The 18,697-nt window shown below is 50.2% G+C and overlaps 1 protein-coding gene across 4 annotated transcripts in view; it reads left to right on the top strand.

Moving 5' to 3' along the window:
* IQSEC3 (IQ motif and Sec7 domain ArfGEF 3) overlaps positions 1-18,697 on the top strand; it is a 102,505-nt gene that overhangs the window by 30,341 nt on the left and 53,467 nt on the right. For all 4 annotated transcript variants that reach the window (XM_034645543.1, XM_034645546.1, XM_034645544.1 and 1 more), the window contains exon 2: positions 3,739-3,822. In XM_034645543.1, the coding sequence (XP_034501434.1) occupies positions 3,739-3,822 (84 nt within the window). The remainder of the gene's footprint in view (positions 1-3,738; positions 3,823-18,697) is intronic.

Here is an 18,697-nt window from a genome sequence, read left to right as displayed (position 1 = left end):
TGTCTCTTTTTGTTTTTCAGGACCGTGACAGTTTTGAGGAGTACTGGTCAGATGTTTTGTAGAATGTCCTCAATTTGGGTGTGTCTGGTGTTTCTCACACGGTTGAACTGGGGTTATAGCTTTGGGGGACAAATGCCACAGAGGTGAAGTGCTCTTTTAATCATGCCCCCAATTTTATTTTTAATGGGAATGAGTTCTTTGGATCCCTTTGTTTGGGTTCTCCTTTGGGGTGGAAGGAAAGAAGTCTGGGAGTATAAAAGTAATGTTCAGCCAACTTAAGCTAAGACTGTGGGGACTTGGACCATGACCTTAGGCAGGGGAGGTGGTCAGGATGGTCAGAGGTGGGCAGAACAGGACTTACAATTCAGCATGAGCTAAGCCCCAAGAGAAGGCAAGAAGGGAGGTTCCAATGGGGAGACCCTGGCCCAGGCTGAGGACACCCATGGGGCAGGAAGTGGATAGAGGAGAAATAGGAGAAGGGCTAAAGGCAAGCTTCCCCTCTCAGCTGGACTGTCCTGAGGGACCTCATCAGCAGGAACCCCAAAAGAGACTGCAAGCTAATAGCACTGCCCTCCCAAACCCAAGGTACGGAAGGACTGGGGAACATCTAGGATTGTATTGCCCATTGCACGTGCCAGTGCTGCTGAATCTGGGGAACTGGGAGGACCATCTGGAGCCTGCCTGAGTGTCTGGCCAGAGAAGCAGCTCCCAGGTCTGGGAGGGTGCCTCTGAGAAACGGAGGCAGGATCAGAACAGAGCCCCCACGCACCCAGCTTGTGACTGTATCCGAGTGAGCTCTCCTTCCTGAAATGCCAGTGCCATGGGGGGTGAACGAGCTCTGCCTCTCTGCCTAGGATCTCGGGGGCTTGTTTGGGGATTCTGGACCTGCCCATGGGCACAGGGACATCTGGCGGCAGGAACTGGGTGGTACGTTCTCTGTTACCTGCACACCCGGGTCCTCTATGTTTTGGGCTCTGAGCCCTTCTGGTTCCTCCCTGCCTCCTCTTTCCTCTTTCCCATTCTCCTCAGGCTGGGCAGTCCTAGGGGCTATAATGGGACATTTGGGAGCCAGACAATTCTCTAAAGGCTCTGATTTGCCCTGGGAAACCCAGGGCTGGAGTAAGGAAGTGAGGGGAGCTGGAAGACTGAGCTGGGACTTTGGTCAGGGAACTACTGTAGACAAATTACTTCCCACTCTGGGTCCAGTTTTCTCATGTGTGAAATGAGGGGTCAGGTTCAATTATTTTTCTTACTGCCCTTTTACAAAACTATATTAGTTGCATTCATTATTATTCTATAATCTATAGATTATATATAATCCATAATCAATAATTTATTAAATTAACAAAAATCCAAGATAAAACTTGCCCATGATCCACCCTGAAGTGACATTAATATTTGTGTTGGTTCCTGACACTTTCTAGTCCTTGTGTTCAGGTACATATTCAATTTTAATGTATTTACAGTAATACCATAAGTAGGAATTTATATTGAACATTTTCAGCTAACATTACACCAAGCATATCTTTTCCTTTCCATTATTTTTGCCTCCTTTGTCCTGCTCTCTTCTTGCTGAGGTAGCCAATGTGAACCAGTTAGTTATATATGCACTCATATAGAAATACAGTACACTGTATAGAATATGCATTTGGGGGAGAGGAGTCATTGTTTGTTTTACAAAACTATGTACATTTCTCTGCAGCTTGCTTTTCTCATTTAGCTGTACATTGTGGCAATAGATATCACGCATAATTCCATATAGAGATATAGCGTGTAACTCCATGGGATGGATAAAGCTATCCCAATGTATTCAACCAGCCCCTGATTGATGGGGACTTGGGTTATTTCCAGCTGTTTTTTCCCCCACTAAAAACACCACCACCACATTTTGTACAAATACCTTTATGAACAGGTTACTTGCATTTCTAAGGTATAAAATTCCAAAGGCGGGATTTCTAGATCAGAAAACCTGTGTTCTTTTTAATTTCCAAAAACAGCTGTTAAAATTTACAACCACACAGGCAATAGATTAGGGCACTTCTCTGCCCACATTCTCACCAGCCCTTGTAGTTATTTGTCTTTCTAATATCTGCCAGGATGATGGTTGGAAAATGGTATCTCTGTGTTGCTTCCATTTGCAGTGTCGTATTCACTAGTTAGGTAGAACATCTCTGCATTTATTTGTTAGCTCTTCGGATTTCCTCTTCTGTCAACCAGATTTCATATTCTTTGTCTATTTTTTCTACTGGGTCTGTCTCTGCATTTTGAATTTGTGGCATCTCAATGTAGGATACGCACTTGCCTTCTGTTATATGTATTACAAATATATTTTTCCATTCGATTATTTGTCGTTTGACTTACTAGAGTATCTTTTCCCACACAAGATGTTTTCATTTTATGTAGTCAGATACAGTTCTTTCTCTTAATGTCTTTTCAATTTCCTGTTTTGTTTTAAAAAGTTTCCCCAACACATAAGCTGTGTTCCTGAGTTTCCTTGTAAATTTTCCCTTGTTCTACTTTTTCCCCAGTGACACATGAAAACTTTCTGAAATTGTTTTTGTCAAATGAAGGTAGACTCCAATATTATTTTCTTCAATGAGAAAAGCCGAACTCAGCAGTTTTTAATCTATACTCTTGTAATTGCGGGGCCCCCAAGAGATGCCTGGGAGGTGGCTACCAAAATTGGGAATAGCAGGTCAGGAGGTGGCATAGACCTCCCACTTTCCGCCCATAGAGCTATTCCACTTTGTTTGTTTACAAAATGGGCTCCCAGGAAAGATTGGGTTTGGACAAAGTGTTTTGAGGCTAAAGGGAGTTTAAAAACCCCTTTCAGGCAATCTTTGGGGGTCCTTCTAGGTCTGACATTCTCTGACTCCACGACGGTGAAACTCTTGCTAAGGGAGAGAAGACATGCCAGCATAACTTTATCCAAAAGTATTTTTAGTATTAAATCCCAAAGTGGCTCAAAGTAGATATTAAAATCACAGAGTTTTGGAGATGGAAGGCACCTTGGAAATCATCTAGTCTAATGGCTCTCAATTCTGGCTATTGTTCAAATCACCTGGGAGCTTATAAAAAGTCCTGGTGCCCCTGACCAGGGCCAGAGCAAGTGAATCAGTCCCTGGCGGTTAGGGCCCCGGCATTGATGGTTGAAAGAGTCTCCTGGTGATTCTAATCAGCAGCTAGGGTTGAAGACCACTTCTCTAGTTCAACTCCCTTATTTCATTAGCAAATAAATTGAGACCCAGGAAAGGTGGACGAGGTATGACACAGCTGGCTAGCTGTAGACTTGGCACTGGAACCTTTATCTCCATCTCTGGGTTGGCTTTTTCATTTGCATCAAACAAATCCCTCATCAAGCCCCGTGCCTTGGATTTTCAGGTGGCAGCACTAAAATCTCTGTATGAGTGCTTTGTATATTTGCATACGATCAGCTTAAACATGTTCACTGCATACAGCTCTGTGCATGATAGATGAATAGACCTAGTTCAACCTTGCTGGACCGAAGTGGCGAACAGGGTTATAAAGAACTATAATGATAAAAGAACCAAATTAATGGTACATCCTATGCAGAGGAGCTTACTGCGGGGCTGGAGGCTCAGAGGGAGGAAGAGTTAGCTGTGGGAGGTTGGGGGCTGCTAGCAGGGGCAAGGGTTTTCAGGGCAGGGATGCCTTGGTGCCGGCTGGGCCCAGCCTGTCGAGGCCACCTCTGATCTTCTCCCTCTGCTCTGTCCTCAGGAATGAGACTGTGCTACACCAGTTCTGCTGCCCAGCCGCCGACGCCGAGCAGAAGCCCGCCTGCTCCGACTTGGCCTCCCAAAGGTGGGAATGAATTGGTGGCTGTCCTCCCTTCCCCACCCCCACCGTCCTTCCCCTTGGAGCAAAGCACACCACACAGCGCCTCTTCCTCTGAGTCCTGGGTTCTTGTTTGTCTGTTTTTACCTCCTGCCTCCTGCTTCTATTTCTCTTTCCTTCCTCTGGACCCCAGATGAGCCAATCCCAACTCTTGAGGTCATTATACCTTATTGTTTAAACTCCAAACTTAGGTTCCTTACCCCAGACAGCCTACATAAAATGTCATCTTTTTAAATGTCAAGGGAAATTAATTGGATTATGCCTATATATATATAAAATTACATAGGTTGTCTGGTACTCAGGAGGGGCTCAACCAATGGTAACGCCCATCCTTTCTATTGTAGCGAAGATTGACGCTTTTCTTTCTTTCTCCTTTCATAAAGAAGCTAAGATGACTGAGTTTAATTTTCAGGATTTCGAAATGTCACTGAGATAGCTGTTGACCTGGGAAAGAAGGGGGAGTGTTGTTGGGTCCAGAGTCAGTGTCACTGTCCCCGGCTTTCTTCACCTTATTGTGGGTTAGTCATGGTCCCTCTTTCTTTTATTAATTTTTAAAAATTAATTAATTTTTTTACTAGGGAAACATCAGATCATTTAATAGTCACTGATGACCTCTTAGCATAATAAAATTAACTATATACACACATATATATATATATTTTTAAAGATTTTATTTATTTATTTGACACAGAGAGAGGCAGCGAGAGAGGGAACACAACCAGGGGAAGTGGGAGAGGGAGAAGCAGGCTTCCCACTGAGCAGGGAGCCCGATGTGGGGCTCGATCCCAGAACCCTGGGATCATGACCTGAGCCGAAGGCAGACGCTTAATGACTGAGCCACCCAGGCGCCCCGACACATATATATTTTTTTGACTGGCACAGGCACAGCATGCCCATCTAATGAGACAGAAAATACAGGTTTTACAGCATATATTTGGGGTCTTTCCAATATTGTCAACAATATAGTAGCCTTCAGTGAGAAATATGACTATGAAGTCATAAAAAAGATCTATTTGTTTAGCTTTTAAATGTACTATAAGTCTTTCATTTTACTGGGGAGCACATCATCCACATTCATCTAAGTTTATGTGCGTCATCGTCCTCACATTTGCAAAGCCGGCCCAGGAGGAAGAGCAGTGAGTCACCAAGTGCTGCGTGGACGCCTGAGCACCGTAAGGCTCTCAGTGTGGCCAGCTTCCCACGCTCTGACCCCTCTTCTCCACGTGTCAGCTCCAGGCTGTTTGCTGTGGACATGTTACATCTCAGGACTGACACTTTTATTCTTTCTTTGGGTTTCTTAAGCTGAAGTTTTTCCTGAAATATAAGTGTAGGCAAATACTTCTGTCCCATGCCAGTTACTTCCTCAGTGAGAGTAGGGGAATGAGCCGATCTGAGCAGCTGAACTCACTGTCCCTCTGTCCACTTGGCTCCTGTTTTGCCATCCCTCCTCCTCATGCTGTCATCTGCCTTCTTCCACCTTCATCTGTCCCTCCAGCCGTCCACTTCCTCCCTGACACCAGATTCCTCTCCTCTCGCCCACCTCGATCCCTGCGCTGTCAGCCCGGGTCCCTCGTTACGCTTTGTTCTCTTTCCTCCAATTTTTCTGTCAGTTCTGCAAATTTTCTTTTCTTTACTTGTTTCTGACTTCACTGGGAGTCAAGATACTCAGATTCTAGCCTGAAATTTGCCCCATCTAAAGTCTCCTGTTGTTGGGACTCATTTGAGTAAATTGCTTAGTTCCCTTTGGCCTCAGTTTCCCCGTCTGTATAATCAAGAGGGTGGTCTATCTAGAAAGTAACGTGGATATAACATCTCCTTGAGTTTCTCAGGTGCTCAGTGAGGTTAGACCAGGCAGGTTTTCTTACCCCTGTCTTCTGGGAGAGCAGAGAGAGGTTCGGAACACTCAAGGGCCTCTCCAGCAATCACACAGCCAGAAAGCACCAGCACCCAGACTCGCCCTGAGGGCCTGTGACTTCTACTGCTCAGCATTTCCAGGCTTAAGACTTAGTGATTCCATGATCTTTCTTTCCTCCTTTGTTCCTTGGAAAGTAACTAGATGGTAATCAGGATAGCTAACCACCTAAAACCACCCCTGAAAGGCGTTACTACCCTGGAAGGCGTTACCAACTCCTTTTCCCTTAAAGGGAAGTCAGGATCAGGGAGGAGGCAGGACTCTAAGAAGGCAACTAGAGGAGTTAGGCCCAAACCAGCAGCACACCTTCGGGATCCTTTGATCCAGGGCTGAGGGAGGCATGGTTGGTCCCTGAGGCTGACCAGGTTGGAGGATGGAAGGCAAAGGGAAGGACCAAGCACTGTGCGGTGCCCTGGGTGGCCTGGGGGCCAAGTTCTGTGCTGGGGACAGAAGCATAAGGAAAGCCACTTGGGTTCTGGAGGAACTCCCCAACTCGTGGGGCACTGTGATGCCCCCAAATGGATAATGGCTCACCTGGAAACTGCCTGGAAGGAGAAAGAAACGGGAGCATGAGATGGGGGAGAAGAAAAGAAAGAGGAGAGAGAGCAGAATGTCATCCGGGTGATCCTCGAGGAAGGAGACCGAGGGCCCCGGCCCCTCCCCGTGAGCTGTCAGTGTTCAGACACAGCAGAGTCTTCTTCCACATATCCTCCTTGGCAGGGCAGGGGGAAGAGAGGACAGCTGTCTAGTCTGCCTCCCACCCCATCAATCCAGCTCAATTCAGGGAGTGTTTAATGACCACAACCCAAGCACCAAGCATCAGTGAGAACGGATCCCGAGGCGGCCTCAGGCTCAGTCCTGGGGGCTGGGGAGCACCGGCAACAGAAATCCTCCCTAGGGTTTTCCATGCTCATCCTCTCACTCTCATCCTTCCCATTCCTTCACATGCCCACACTCCTCTGCCTGCTGGGTCCACCCTGTGGCTCTGGATTCTGGTGAGAAGGGATGGGAGGAGCTGGCGTGCCATGTGTGAGAGAGGGAGGCTCCCCTCTCATGGGGGCCGGGGCACCAAGGGAATGGGCTTCTTTTCCAAGCTTTGGGGCAGGAGGGTAGGGACTCTATTCTCTTCGTTTCCCCTTGGAGGGGCAGGTGCCGAGGTTGGGGCGGATGTGCTCTGGGAAGGAGGGTGGGAGATCATTCGATCACGGAGGGTCTGTGAGCAATGCTCACCGCAGCCCTCCCCTGTGTGGGGCAGGGAGACTTGCCCCCAGTTGGTCCAGACCTTCAGCTGCTGTTTGCCTTTGTTCCCAGTTATTCCAAGTTGTCCTGTCTGTTTGTAGTTCCCTAGAATGTATTTCTGTCTATCTGTCTGTCTGTGTCTCCGATGTCAGTTTCTGGGCTTCTCTGGGAGGAGGTCTTCTGAATGTTTTCTGGCAGTCTAACAGTGTATATGTCAGTCAAGTCTGTCTGTTCTTGGCTTCCTGGGAGAAGTCCATCCTGAGAAAGTTTTCTTCCATTAGCCCCTGACATCCCTGCTCCCAGCCCTATCCGTGACTCCTTCACAGCCCCTTATCCCTTTCCTTTAACCAGGTGTCCCACCCCCACAGAGTGTAGCCCAGACCTCCGTAGGAAAGTCTCTGTGAGAATGTGCCAAGCTCAGAGACTGGGCTGAGGGCTAGCACAGGGCGGGTGGGTCACAAAGCCCCCTGAGCCACCCTGGGAGATCCTGGGCTGGGCTGCGGGCCTCTGAGACAAGCCAAGCTCCTGTCAGTCTGGCTTATCACCGGCTCAGCCAGGCTCTAGTCCAATCAGCCTCCTCTGAGTTCGCTGGGGATGAGTCCACTGGTCTCTACAGGCGACCCCAATAAGAAATTGAAACCAATCAATCACGTCTCAGGGTCACTGGGGCCTTTAGTGTGTGACCTCAGAGCAGGCTCCCTCCACCAATTTCCAAGTTTGAGGTGTCTGTCCCTTCCCCGCTGAACCCTAAGCTGTCGGCTAAGCAAGAATCCCTTCCTCATCCACGGGGGGCTGCATGGTAGCTCATCTGTGTAAGCTGGTCACCTGCAGCCCATCAGTCAGAGCTGAGGACAGGCACTGCACAGCCTGAGGTAGACCATCAGTCCAGGGGAGAGACGCAGCCAGGAGAAATCCTCACCCCTTCCAAAGAGGCAGCCAAGCCCGGGCCCTGGGGGAAGGGCGATGCTGGGACAACCCACCCAGCCACCTTGAGAGCAGCCTTTGGGGGACGGGGTCAGGAGAAACTCTTGGGACCTGGAGCCTGCCAGGCAGTGATGCTCCACAAAGTGGAAAAGTGGGAAGACCCAAAGTGCAGCAAGTCTGGAAGCTGGGTATCTGTAAGAAAGGAGGCCAAGGGGTGGGCCTCAGGGGCTGGGGTGCAATGGAGCAGCTGGCAGGCTGGAGAGGCCTCTGAGGCTGGAGTGCCCGAGAAAGGTGCCTAGGCTCACAAACCCCTAGGCAAACCGCCCACGCTGCCCAGGGTAATGAGGCCCTCAGGTGAGAGCCGGGGGTGGTGCAGCCCAGAACAGTCAGCCAGGGGCAGCAAGTGCGTGCCAGGCTCTTTCTTCCCCCTTCCCTACCTCCTCCTGCTGCTAGCTAATGACAAGGGCTTTATTCTAGGGAAATGAATAGGCTAGTAATTGCAGCCCTACTTTCAATCCCGTGGCTCTCCTCCCTCTCAGGCTCTCAGTGACACGCAGAACAATGACCCTGGAGCTGGCCAGCCACCTCCCAGCATCCAGCAGAATGGCAGGCCATTTGTCTCTGTGGGTGGCAACGGGGCCAAGCTGAGGAAGATTGGCTTCCATTAGAGTCACGTGATGAGGCTCGTTGGGGTGGGCGTGGGGGCTCAGGAAGGGGAGGCCTAGGGAGGAAACAGAACAACCCCGAGCCCTGGGGAGGAATGTGGGATCTGAAGGGGCTCCAGGAGACTCAGCTGACTCACCCCTGGCATTTGGCCCTTCCTCCTCACGTACCCAACCCTTACCGCAGGACGGAAGAGACACTAATATTTCTTGAACACAGTATTTCTTGAACATACCAGGGATGTTGCACTAACATATTTTCTCTCAGTTCTGTGAGATAGCTGTTATTCCCATTTGTAGAGAAGGGATCTGGGATTGGGAGAAGTCCCGTGTCTTGATAGAGGGACCTCGCTAATCAGTGCTGGAGCCGGAAGGTGAGCTCAGGTCTAACTCCAAAATGCAACCTTCTTTCACTGAGCTGCTGCTAGGATTTATTTTTTTTTCTTTTCTTTTCTTTTCTTTTCTTTTCTTTTCTTTTCTTTTCTTTTATATTATAAGGAGCACAGGAGAAATCCTTCCAGGTATTTCTTTTGATCTTAAATAACATCTGTTTACTCTGTTATAAGTTATACCTGCTAGTTGTTGGAAATGTGGAAAATACAGAAATGTAAAGAAGAAAATAATTGAATACAGTTATATAGAATTAACCACTGCCGATATATTAGGGTGCAACCTTCCAGGGTCTTATTTTTCTAGGCATGGGATTTTACATTTTCTCTCATTAAAAAAAAAAAAAAAAGATTTTGTAGCCTACACTTCTCACTTAGTATACTGCGTCCTGGGAGAGCTCCTGCCCAGAGCAGCCCGGGCCTGTGCCCCACCCTGTCCTGGCGCCGGGTCTGCACCTGCCACCCAGCCCAGCCGGTGGGTGTGTGCCAGTGGCTGTGGGCTCTGCTGGAGGCTGCACTCCTTGCTACCCTTGAGGAAGGGACTTCCTTCCGAGGATGCTGTCAGGGAGAGCCCTTTGTGAGCATTGCTGGCGCCTCTATCCCTCCTCTCGGCTCTCCCCAGCCAGCCTGGGGCCTGATCAATGGACCAGCCAGTGTTTACTCAGCGATTACGGGGCAATTAAATTCCCGATCGATACAGTTCAGTTTCCAAACAGCTGGGCTAGGGAGCCTCGGCATCACGTGCGGGCTCCATCTGTCACCTCCCAGGGTCGAGGCTGCCCCAGAACCTGCCCCACCCACGGTAGAGGGGGAAGGGCTCGTTCTGGGGCTGCTGCGGAATTGCATCCCCTCCTCCCTGCAGGAGCACAGAGAAGACTGGGCTTCCCTCATAGGCCTGAGGAGGGGTGGGGTTCTCTGGGGTCTTTGGGGCCTCTGCCTCGGCACACCAGGAAGACAGTGGGGCAGCAGGCAAGGTCTGGTCTCTTTCGGGGTCCAGCGGCGAGTTCCCAGAGGCCTTGGCAAGGGTCGGGATCATGCGACCCAATGCAGTGCAGTGATAGGTCCCATGATGCCCTGCCCTGGAGCATCTGCCAGCTGTGCGGTCCAGGTGGGATTCCTCAGTCTGGCCCCAGACACAGCAAACCCGGTGGGAAGTGCCGAGCAGCAGGGGGAGGGGAGGGGCTGCTTCATATTTGGGCTTTTTGAGCAGGTTAGGTTTGCTCACCAGTCTCCTGAGGATCTCTGGGTAGTTCCAGCAGAATCCACCTTGGCTGGACTTTTCACCTGAGGAAAACCACAAGGAAATGGCAGAAGAATTCAGTCCTGGAGTTGGAGAAATCTGTCTCCTGATGAACCACATGGCCTGTCTCTTCACCTGTCTGTGCTATTTGTCCCGTCCGTATCTTCCCCACCAGAGGCCCAACAGACAAAAGAGATGTCAAAATACTTTCATAGCTTGGTAGGGGATGGCCTCCCCCACCACCCACCCCCAATTTCAGAGAGTATTAGGGAAGCTTTATCTTGTCATGATTTTCTACTTTCTGTTCTGAGGGTTTTCCTCAGTTGTGATGTGAAACTCATGTTTGGAGTGGATCATTTGTCCAGACAGTTTCCTTATGTACTTTTCCCTCCCTGTCACTCTCTAAGACCAGTCTCTCCATGAGACCTAGGTTGTCACCAGCCGGTACTTAGGAAACTTCCCTGTCCACAGGCCTGCGCTGGGGCTGTGGAGTGTGAGGGAGGCCAAGCTTGGGTCCACTTCCAAAGAGCTGCGAGTTCAGACGGACAACTTTCTGTCGGCACTGTGTTTAGAGATGTTCAGAGAACTCCTCCTCACTCTATTTCTAGTTTGTGTACCTTATGCATGAGAGAGGGAAAGAGAACACTGGCGGTGAGGTATTGAGCACTTGCTATGTGCTAGGCAGATATTATCTCATTGAATTCCCACGGAAAGTTCATAAAATGTTATTAGTCCTAGGTTTACAGACAAAGTGAGGATTGGAGATGATGAGTGACTTGTCCAAGGGCCATATACCTGGTAAAGGGCGAAACCAGGATTTGAACCAAGCATCTATGACGGTTTCTGCCACCAGAGTCAGAGGACAAAAGAAGGGAGGTGTTTTCAAGCATGGGAAGTAAAAGCGAGATGGAGGAGTGAACAGCTGGCTCCCACTTCCCCAGGGGGCTGCTTCTAGGGGGCTGCTTCTAGGGGGCTTCTCTCAGAGAGCCTGGTTTACAGTTCAGGGACCTCGAAGGCTGGTCTTTCCTTCCTGCCCCTCCACCCTCCAAATGAGGCTGTTTGAGCACTCCAGGCAGCACTAGGTAAACACATCAGAGCAACCGAGCTGAAGAGAGAAATGACTGAGAGAGTAGTATTTGGGGGGGGGAGCTTTAGGCTTTATTATTTAAAAAAATAAACATAACTAAATAGTCCCAGAACAACAAAATGAAAGCTACCACAAGGAATGTCTAACTCTTTCTGCTCAGTTGGTGCTCATTAATGCAGAGTTTTGTCCAATTTGGGGAAACAGATTCTTTTTTCGTTTACCAGCAACTTCTCGTTTGAGTCTTCTGGATATTCTTTTTTCATTCCCAGAAAGAATAACCTCTCTTTGCAGGCTTAGGGATTTTTTTAACCTCACTATCTCTTATGCTTTTTGGCTTCGTTTTGTTTTTGCCTCTGAAAAGTCATCTTTCCCCATTCATTTATCTTTCAACCAATAACATGACCATAAAAATAATTTATAATTTCAATAAGCGTCTCTGATATATGACAGAAAGTGTTTCAAGTCCGCTTCATCACACCAAAGGAGAGGAAATCATCTTACTCTGCAGCAAGAGTGATTTAATCAGATCGGACATTCTTAAGGACTTCAATGCCTTTGACGGAGGCCTTGGAATGGCTTGAGAAAGGAGATTTTTAGAGATTTCTTTTGTGACGATGACCCCCCCCCCAAAAAAAAACCCCACAAAAAAACAGGAACGACAGCTGTCTGTGAAGGAGGACTGGCATACGCTGCTGTCTCCAACAGGGAGACGTGCCAGCAGGAGCAAAAGAAGGGGGCTGTTGCTTTTGAACCACGGGATGTGGGGCTGGAAGAGCTCCCAGGGATGCTCCACACCCCACCCCCGGTTACCACACAGTTAGGACGGGGAACCGGAGGCCCGAGGTCCCACAGCCGGTGAAGCGCAGAGCAGGGTCTAGAACTCAGGCTTCCTGAAGAGCTTGTGCTTTCCACCCCCAGACTTCTCTATGCCTCAGTGTCCTTAGCTACCACACAAGGAGGGGAGCCATCTAATCCCCGAGGCCCTGCAGCAGGGATTTTGTAAGAAGCCGCTCCGACCCGGCGGGGGGCGGGGCGCTCAGGCGTACACACAGAGCCCCCCCCCCCCCCCCCCCCCCCCCCCCGCCCGGGAACATTTACAAAGCAGAAGGTGGGGACCAGGACGCAGACGGGAACAGCAACATGCGAACCAGGGCGAGCCTCAGAAGTGAGAAGAGATGAGAAGCGTGGGGGCCCCGGCGCAAGGGTTTTGTCTTTCTCCATTCTACGTTGTGAAAACACCGAAGGAAATCTTCAATAGAAGGAAAGCCTGGCCTCACTTGTAATCCTACAGCCTTCTCACCGCACCTCCTCTCCTTTTCCCTGGTCTCTCCCCACCTCCTCCCTGCATCGTGGGCAACGCAGACTGGGTGCTTGGCTGTGCCCGCCCTCCCGCCGGATACCCCAGGGAAGAGCCTGATACCTGCTTCCCTCCTGCCACAGATGCACTTTCCTTCACTCCAAGGACAGAAATGAGAGAAAATGAAGGAAGCCTAGGTAGGAACTCAGTCGTAACCCTAACTAACAGGCCTACAGCGTGTTCCAGTTATAAAACCCCTTCCCGTCCTTTCAGGCGTCTGATCCTCGCCACAAACCCGTTCAAGGTCACAGGGGCAAAACTTATTGTGTCCATTTTACGGCTGAAGAAATACTCAGGGTAGAGAAGTGACTTGTTCAAGTTGCAAAGGTAGAAGCTGACAGAGATCAGATGAGCCTGTATAAAGAGAGGGGCTGCAGCGAGCGGTGACATTAAGCCCTGCTTCCTGCTTGTCGTTGCTCGAACGTGCTGCCTGGGCCACGCGCCAGGCGCCACCACCCACACAGACTGGTGGCATATGGGTGTGGTTCCTGGGTTCTAATCCAGGCTGCAGGTTGGCAGGTTTGGAGGAGCGATGAGGCTACCCTGAGGTCCTCGGATTTCAGGGGAACGGACTCACCAGAAACAAATTTATAAGAGACTGATAACAGTAGTATGAATTTATGGATTCATAATGAGAATGACACTGGTGAACAGGATACTACTCATAATTACCGATTAATAAGGAACTTAAAAATATGAGAGTGTCTTTTCTTCTCCAAGGGCAGAGAGAGGAGCACCAGAGGATTTCTGTGGATTCCCTTCTAGGTTGGAAAGGAAAAGAGACGTGGGGAGGTAGTTAACTAGGACCCTGGGCTCAAAGATGAATTCAGGAAAACTTTAAGAAAGTTGTAGAATGTGGAGCAGTTGAGAGCACAGACAGAGCAACTCAAATCCAGGTTTGAATCCTGACTTGGCTACTTACAAGCTCTGTGACCTCGGTTAAATTACTTTCTAACTAAAAAATTTTCTAATCCTCAATTACTATTACTTATCTGTAAAATGAGGTAACAATAGCACTTACCTCTTATGAGGTTGAGGGGATTAAAGGAGATGCATGGCAAGGTGCTTGGGACATAGGAAGCCCTCGATAAATGCTAACTATTTTAAAAGCTGGATTTTTCAAGAGCAGAGAGGAGAAATCAGTCAAGATCCAGGAGTCCCGGAGAAGGGTCCTAGAAACTGCAGTATGACTACGAAACCTTTAGAAACAATGGGCTGGCTACTTCAGGGGATGAGGGCCTAATGGCAGAGCCCCTGGGATGGCAAGTAGGAGGGGACACACTACCCCGGATATTGTTCAGGGTCACTGAGCCATGCCCTTCAGAGAGAGGGTATTGTCCCCCCTCCAGCTGGCGGGTGACGGGCATGGAGAAAGAGGCAGTCTTTCAGATGTTTCTATTCAAGCCTAGCCTGGGACATATGGAGTATTGGCTAGAAAGAGCCCAATATCAGAGAGAGAGAGAGAGACTCTGAAAACTAAGGGACCAATTTGGGGAAACATCAAAGAAGCTAGAGGCCCAGATGAATGCCAATCCAGCAGGGCCAATGGGCCCGGGGAGGAGATTGTTCTAGACATCAGGGCAGGAGAGGAAATGATTTAACCCAGCACCAGGCTGTCACAGTGCAGGCTAAGATAAGATTAAAGGCAGAGGCATTTTATCAGAAAATTCTTGCCAGCTGACAGTTTGACTCCCTGCCCTCCTAAGAGGAGGAAACACTCGAACTCTTTCGGGGACAGGTTTATGGCCCAGCACTGACCCATGCCCTGCCTGGAGGGGTGGGTGGTCCCCCAAGCCGGGATCTCCAAGGCTTCTTCACAAAGCCAGTATGCCCTGCATCGTCCCTTCATCCTAAACTCTTTTGGAGATGACGTGCAAAGCCCACAGGCACGTGGAAAACGGCACAGCCGTTCTGAGACTGTACGCTTGTGAGTGGTTTCTACTGCAGCAAGAAAGATTGAAGCTAGACATTAGGAAGAACTTCAAGTAGGAAAGCAAAAGATAAGGAAGGCGACTATAGGGAATAGGTAAATAATCATGTTCCATAGCAGCTTGATGGGTGCCCAGAGCAGTGTCCCACACTACTGGCCATTTGGCCATTTCCGTCTCTCATGTCCTAAGGTTCCTGTTTTTGGCAAGCACACTCCTGACTGCTGTAGACACCTCTTGGCCACCAGAGACCTTTCCCCTGACATGTGGGAAAGCCGAGCCTGTGAGAAGCCGGGAGAATATCTTTCCTGGAAATGTCTCAAGACCAAAGAAACATCCGCTCTGCTGGGCACGGCAGGGCCGATCTGGGTGGGACGGGGAGGACGGAATAAAGGGGCTTTATAGCCATGAGAATACAAAACAGTCAGGCCCAGTGTCTTGCCCAGCCTCTGGGAGGCACTGTGTGCACACACAGCTTGCGTGGGTCACCTTCCTAGGGCTCTCGGAGGGACCCCAGAGGAACAGCGAGCGTTCTCTCTGCTCTTGAGCCAGGGCTGGGCAAGCAGGACACGCCCAGGTTAGGGAGGAAACCTACACTGACCGAGCACCAGTAGGTGCCAGGGCTTTGTGGACATTGTTCCGTTAACTCTCGCAGCAGGATCGTGTGGTCTGTACCCCCACCTTACACCTGAGGAGACGGGCTTGGAGAAGTCAAGGCACTAGCCAATGCCACGCAGCAAGTGAGTGGTTGGATTTCAAACCACGGCCAGTCCGTCTGGTTCTTAATCTCACGCTCGTTATGTTCTGCTGCCTCCCACCCCTTATACCTCTGGTGAGCTTCTCTTGGCATCATCTCTGACTTGGAGCTTCAGAAATTATACCATACGGAAAAGAACAATACTTCTCCATTTCAAGAACTCTAGCAGAAGAACATAAGGGAATGACAGTTCAAGTTCAAGGGCGGTTCTTTATTCTGAAGTCACATCCTTCCTACTTTTTCATATTCTTTTGTACTATTATAAGGAAACTGAATGATGCTTTCCTTTTTATTTTATTTGAACAAAATAGCGTGTGGGAAATCCTAAAAAAGGAAGAAGACAGTTGCTCCTTATGTATGGCTTACTGAGCACTGTACACACATTCCTGCCTTAATTCTCTCACAGAGAAACAGCGGGGCCCAGGGAACTTATGCAACTTGCCCAAGGCCACGCAGCAAGTCAAGGCAGAACCCACGTTCAAACCCAGGCAGCCTGTCGCGGAATCCACGCAGATACCGGCTGCACGGCGGCCCCAAATTTGCATTGACCAACGCTGCCTGCAGCCTCAGGCACTCCCTCCTCTCAGGGACACAAAGGCACTCACACCCCTGACCGGCTCCCAGACAGCTTGTAGGCCGATGCCTTTCTTGAGTACACCTCTCCCAGCATCACCTGTGTGGCTCCCAACCGTCGCCACGGTCCATTCGGAGATGATGACACATCCAGACCACCAAGGGCCAGGGGGCTGTGGGGTTCCTTAAAGAACAAGCCCGTTTTATTTCCTGAAAGTCTTCCTTGCTGAGATAATGGGTACAACCCAGCTCCCAGATCCCTGGGATTGAGGCCAGATCCCTGCCATTGCTTCTGTCCTGCCAGCATGGAGTGGTGGGCTATGGCCCCTGGAGGGGCTTCCTGACTGCTTGGAGCCTGCAGGATCTGGAATGTTCCTGAGCCTCCCCCGTGAGCTCGTTCTGCAGACGCAGTGCCCTTGCCAAGCAGCCACCAATGCTTACGTAAAGGCAAGGAAGAAATTGCCGCCAAGGAAAAGCTAGGCAATGATAAACACAAACTCAGGACAAACATTCCTTTGAGGAGAGCCGGAGGGATACGTGGGGTACGGAGGCTTCTCATGTGCCGCTTCTCGAGCTGGGTACAAGGGAACATTCTTCTTTATACCTTATATATGTTACTCATATTTGCGTATATACAATGGCTCATAATAAAAGAAAAAATTAAATAAAACCCAGAGTTTTACTAGGCTGTAAACATCAAGTGCTGTCTGCACCAGCTTTGCGGTGACTGTAGGCCGTGTGCTCAGAGACAGTTTTAAAGGCAGTGTTTCTGGAAATCCATTGCAGGGTTGGGTACCATGAGGACATCAGGCATGGGAAACGTCTCCCCTTAGAGGTAATAACGCAAGCACACACAAAAGGTGAGGAAATCCGAAGTGTATTTAGGGACACTGCGAGTTCTCCGTGCTTGGGCTAAGAGAAATATGCCATTTTTGAAATTGGGTGCTGTGTCTTGGGGAAGGGACAGGGAATGGGGAGGATGTCCTTAGAGCCTGCCTTTGCTTCCAGATCTATGTCTGTTTGTGAGGAAATAAAATACTTAAGACTATTAGGATTCCAGTGGCAATGAGATGGTATTAGTCCGTGTGGCCAGCTTGGGAGCCTGCGAGGGAGGTGTGCTGAGGAAACTTCTGCATGAGGCTTCCCTGGAGGACTGCGGGCTCTGACGTGCCCAGGTGCTGGCATTCCACTGTGGGGTGAGCTGGGCAGGGGAGGATTCCACAGTGGACGTCTGGGCACAGTCTGCCGGAGCAGCTCCTGCAACCAACCTTGAGTGAGCACTGTGCTATTGTGGGCCTGGATATGGGGCAGGTGCGAGTCCAGGGAAGGACTGTGGTTCCTTTGACAGGAAACTCCTACCGGCAAACCAAACCAGCCAACACCTTTTGGGAACAGCTGTAAGAGACCAAAGCTTGGTGTCTCCGAGGAGCCAACAGGAGAGAGAATAACTTACTCTCTCAGGGCCCTTGGGAGAGGGGAGGGAGAAGCATCTGTCACAGCCAATGAAGTCAGGGCAGCTTCTGCAAGGGAATGAGCCCAGGAAGCCACAGCTGCCCTGCTCCGGGGCTTTCTATTCTGAGACCTGGCTTCCAGCTTGGATAATGGAGGTCAGGGAGCCATGGGCTGGCTGGGGCAGGTGCTGGCATGGAATCGATGATGTAAGGGAAGCCAGGGGAGGCTTCTGCTGCGTCCTGGGTGTTGAGGGCAGAGGAGCCAGAGCCCAGCCACTGAGCAGGGACGGTGCAATGTGGGCCTGGGGCCCACAGAGAGGGAAGGGGAAGTGGACCCTCTCCCTCCTTCCAGATGGCAAAGCAGCTTGCTCAAACTGTCCGTTTCGTGACAGGAGACAGAGGTCCAGAGAGAAGCGGTGGGCCTAAGTTGATACCAAATGTTGCGGGCAGTGGCGAGGTTGGACCTCGACTCCCAGCTCAGGGCTCTTGCCACCACCTCATGTAGCGGTTTCTAGTGTGCCCTCAGAATGAGTGCAGGGCGACTTTGTGTGCAGCCCCGGCCCTCTGCGCACCTCAGCTTTCCCAGGGGCACCTGGGACCCGGAGGACGTTCGGCTTCCCTTGCTCGGTGCCCTTATTCTGACCATCTACACCACCTTACTGATTCAAACACGGGAGAAAAAGAAGTGTTTCAGTAACGGCTGAAAAATCTTCAGACGTGAGACATGTTCTTAGCTTTTGTCTGCAAAATGCCTAGGTCCTTTTCCCAGAAGCACTTTAAGAAAGGCTGGCAGAGTTTGGGCTAATGTGGTTCAATCGGTCAGGCTTTCTGGGGTTTCTTCCTGCCTGAGGAGTCCTTCAGCCTTCCAAACCCTCCTAGCAAGGCGCCTAGTAATTACTGTTCTAACTGTCACACAGGAGGGAAAACAGCCTCCCCCAGCGGCCCCCCACCCTCAACACCAACAAGCCCCTCAGAAGCCTCCAGGGGCCTCCTCATTCCTTCCTTCACCTTCTTGCCAAGGGCCACCACCCAAGCCAGCCTCTGGTAGGGCAGCGTGGGCTGAAGTGCCCTCTCCCAGCCCTCACGCAGCGCACCAGTTACTCCTGTCCCTCCAGCTCCTGGCAATGGGAAACATGGCCTTGCCTGGGCACCAGGGAGGACACTTGCTGACCTGAGTCAGCTCCCTGGCAGGGGCTATGTGAGCACAAATGCCAGGATCTCATGCCCTTCTTCGTACTCTGTCCTCATAGAAAGGCTGCATTTCCGGTTGTGGCCAGCATGTCCACCTATGAGCTCATGTTCTCTTTTTCACTCTCTTGAGCG

The sequence above is a fragment of the Ailuropoda melanoleuca genome, chromosome 16 (assembly GCF_002007445.2).
Source record: "Ailuropoda melanoleuca isolate Jingjing chromosome 16, ASM200744v2, whole genome shotgun sequence".
NCBI lineage: Eukaryota > Metazoa > Chordata > Mammalia > Carnivora > Ursidae > Ailuropoda > Ailuropoda melanoleuca.
This window is presented reverse-complemented; position numbering and strand designations above follow the sequence as displayed.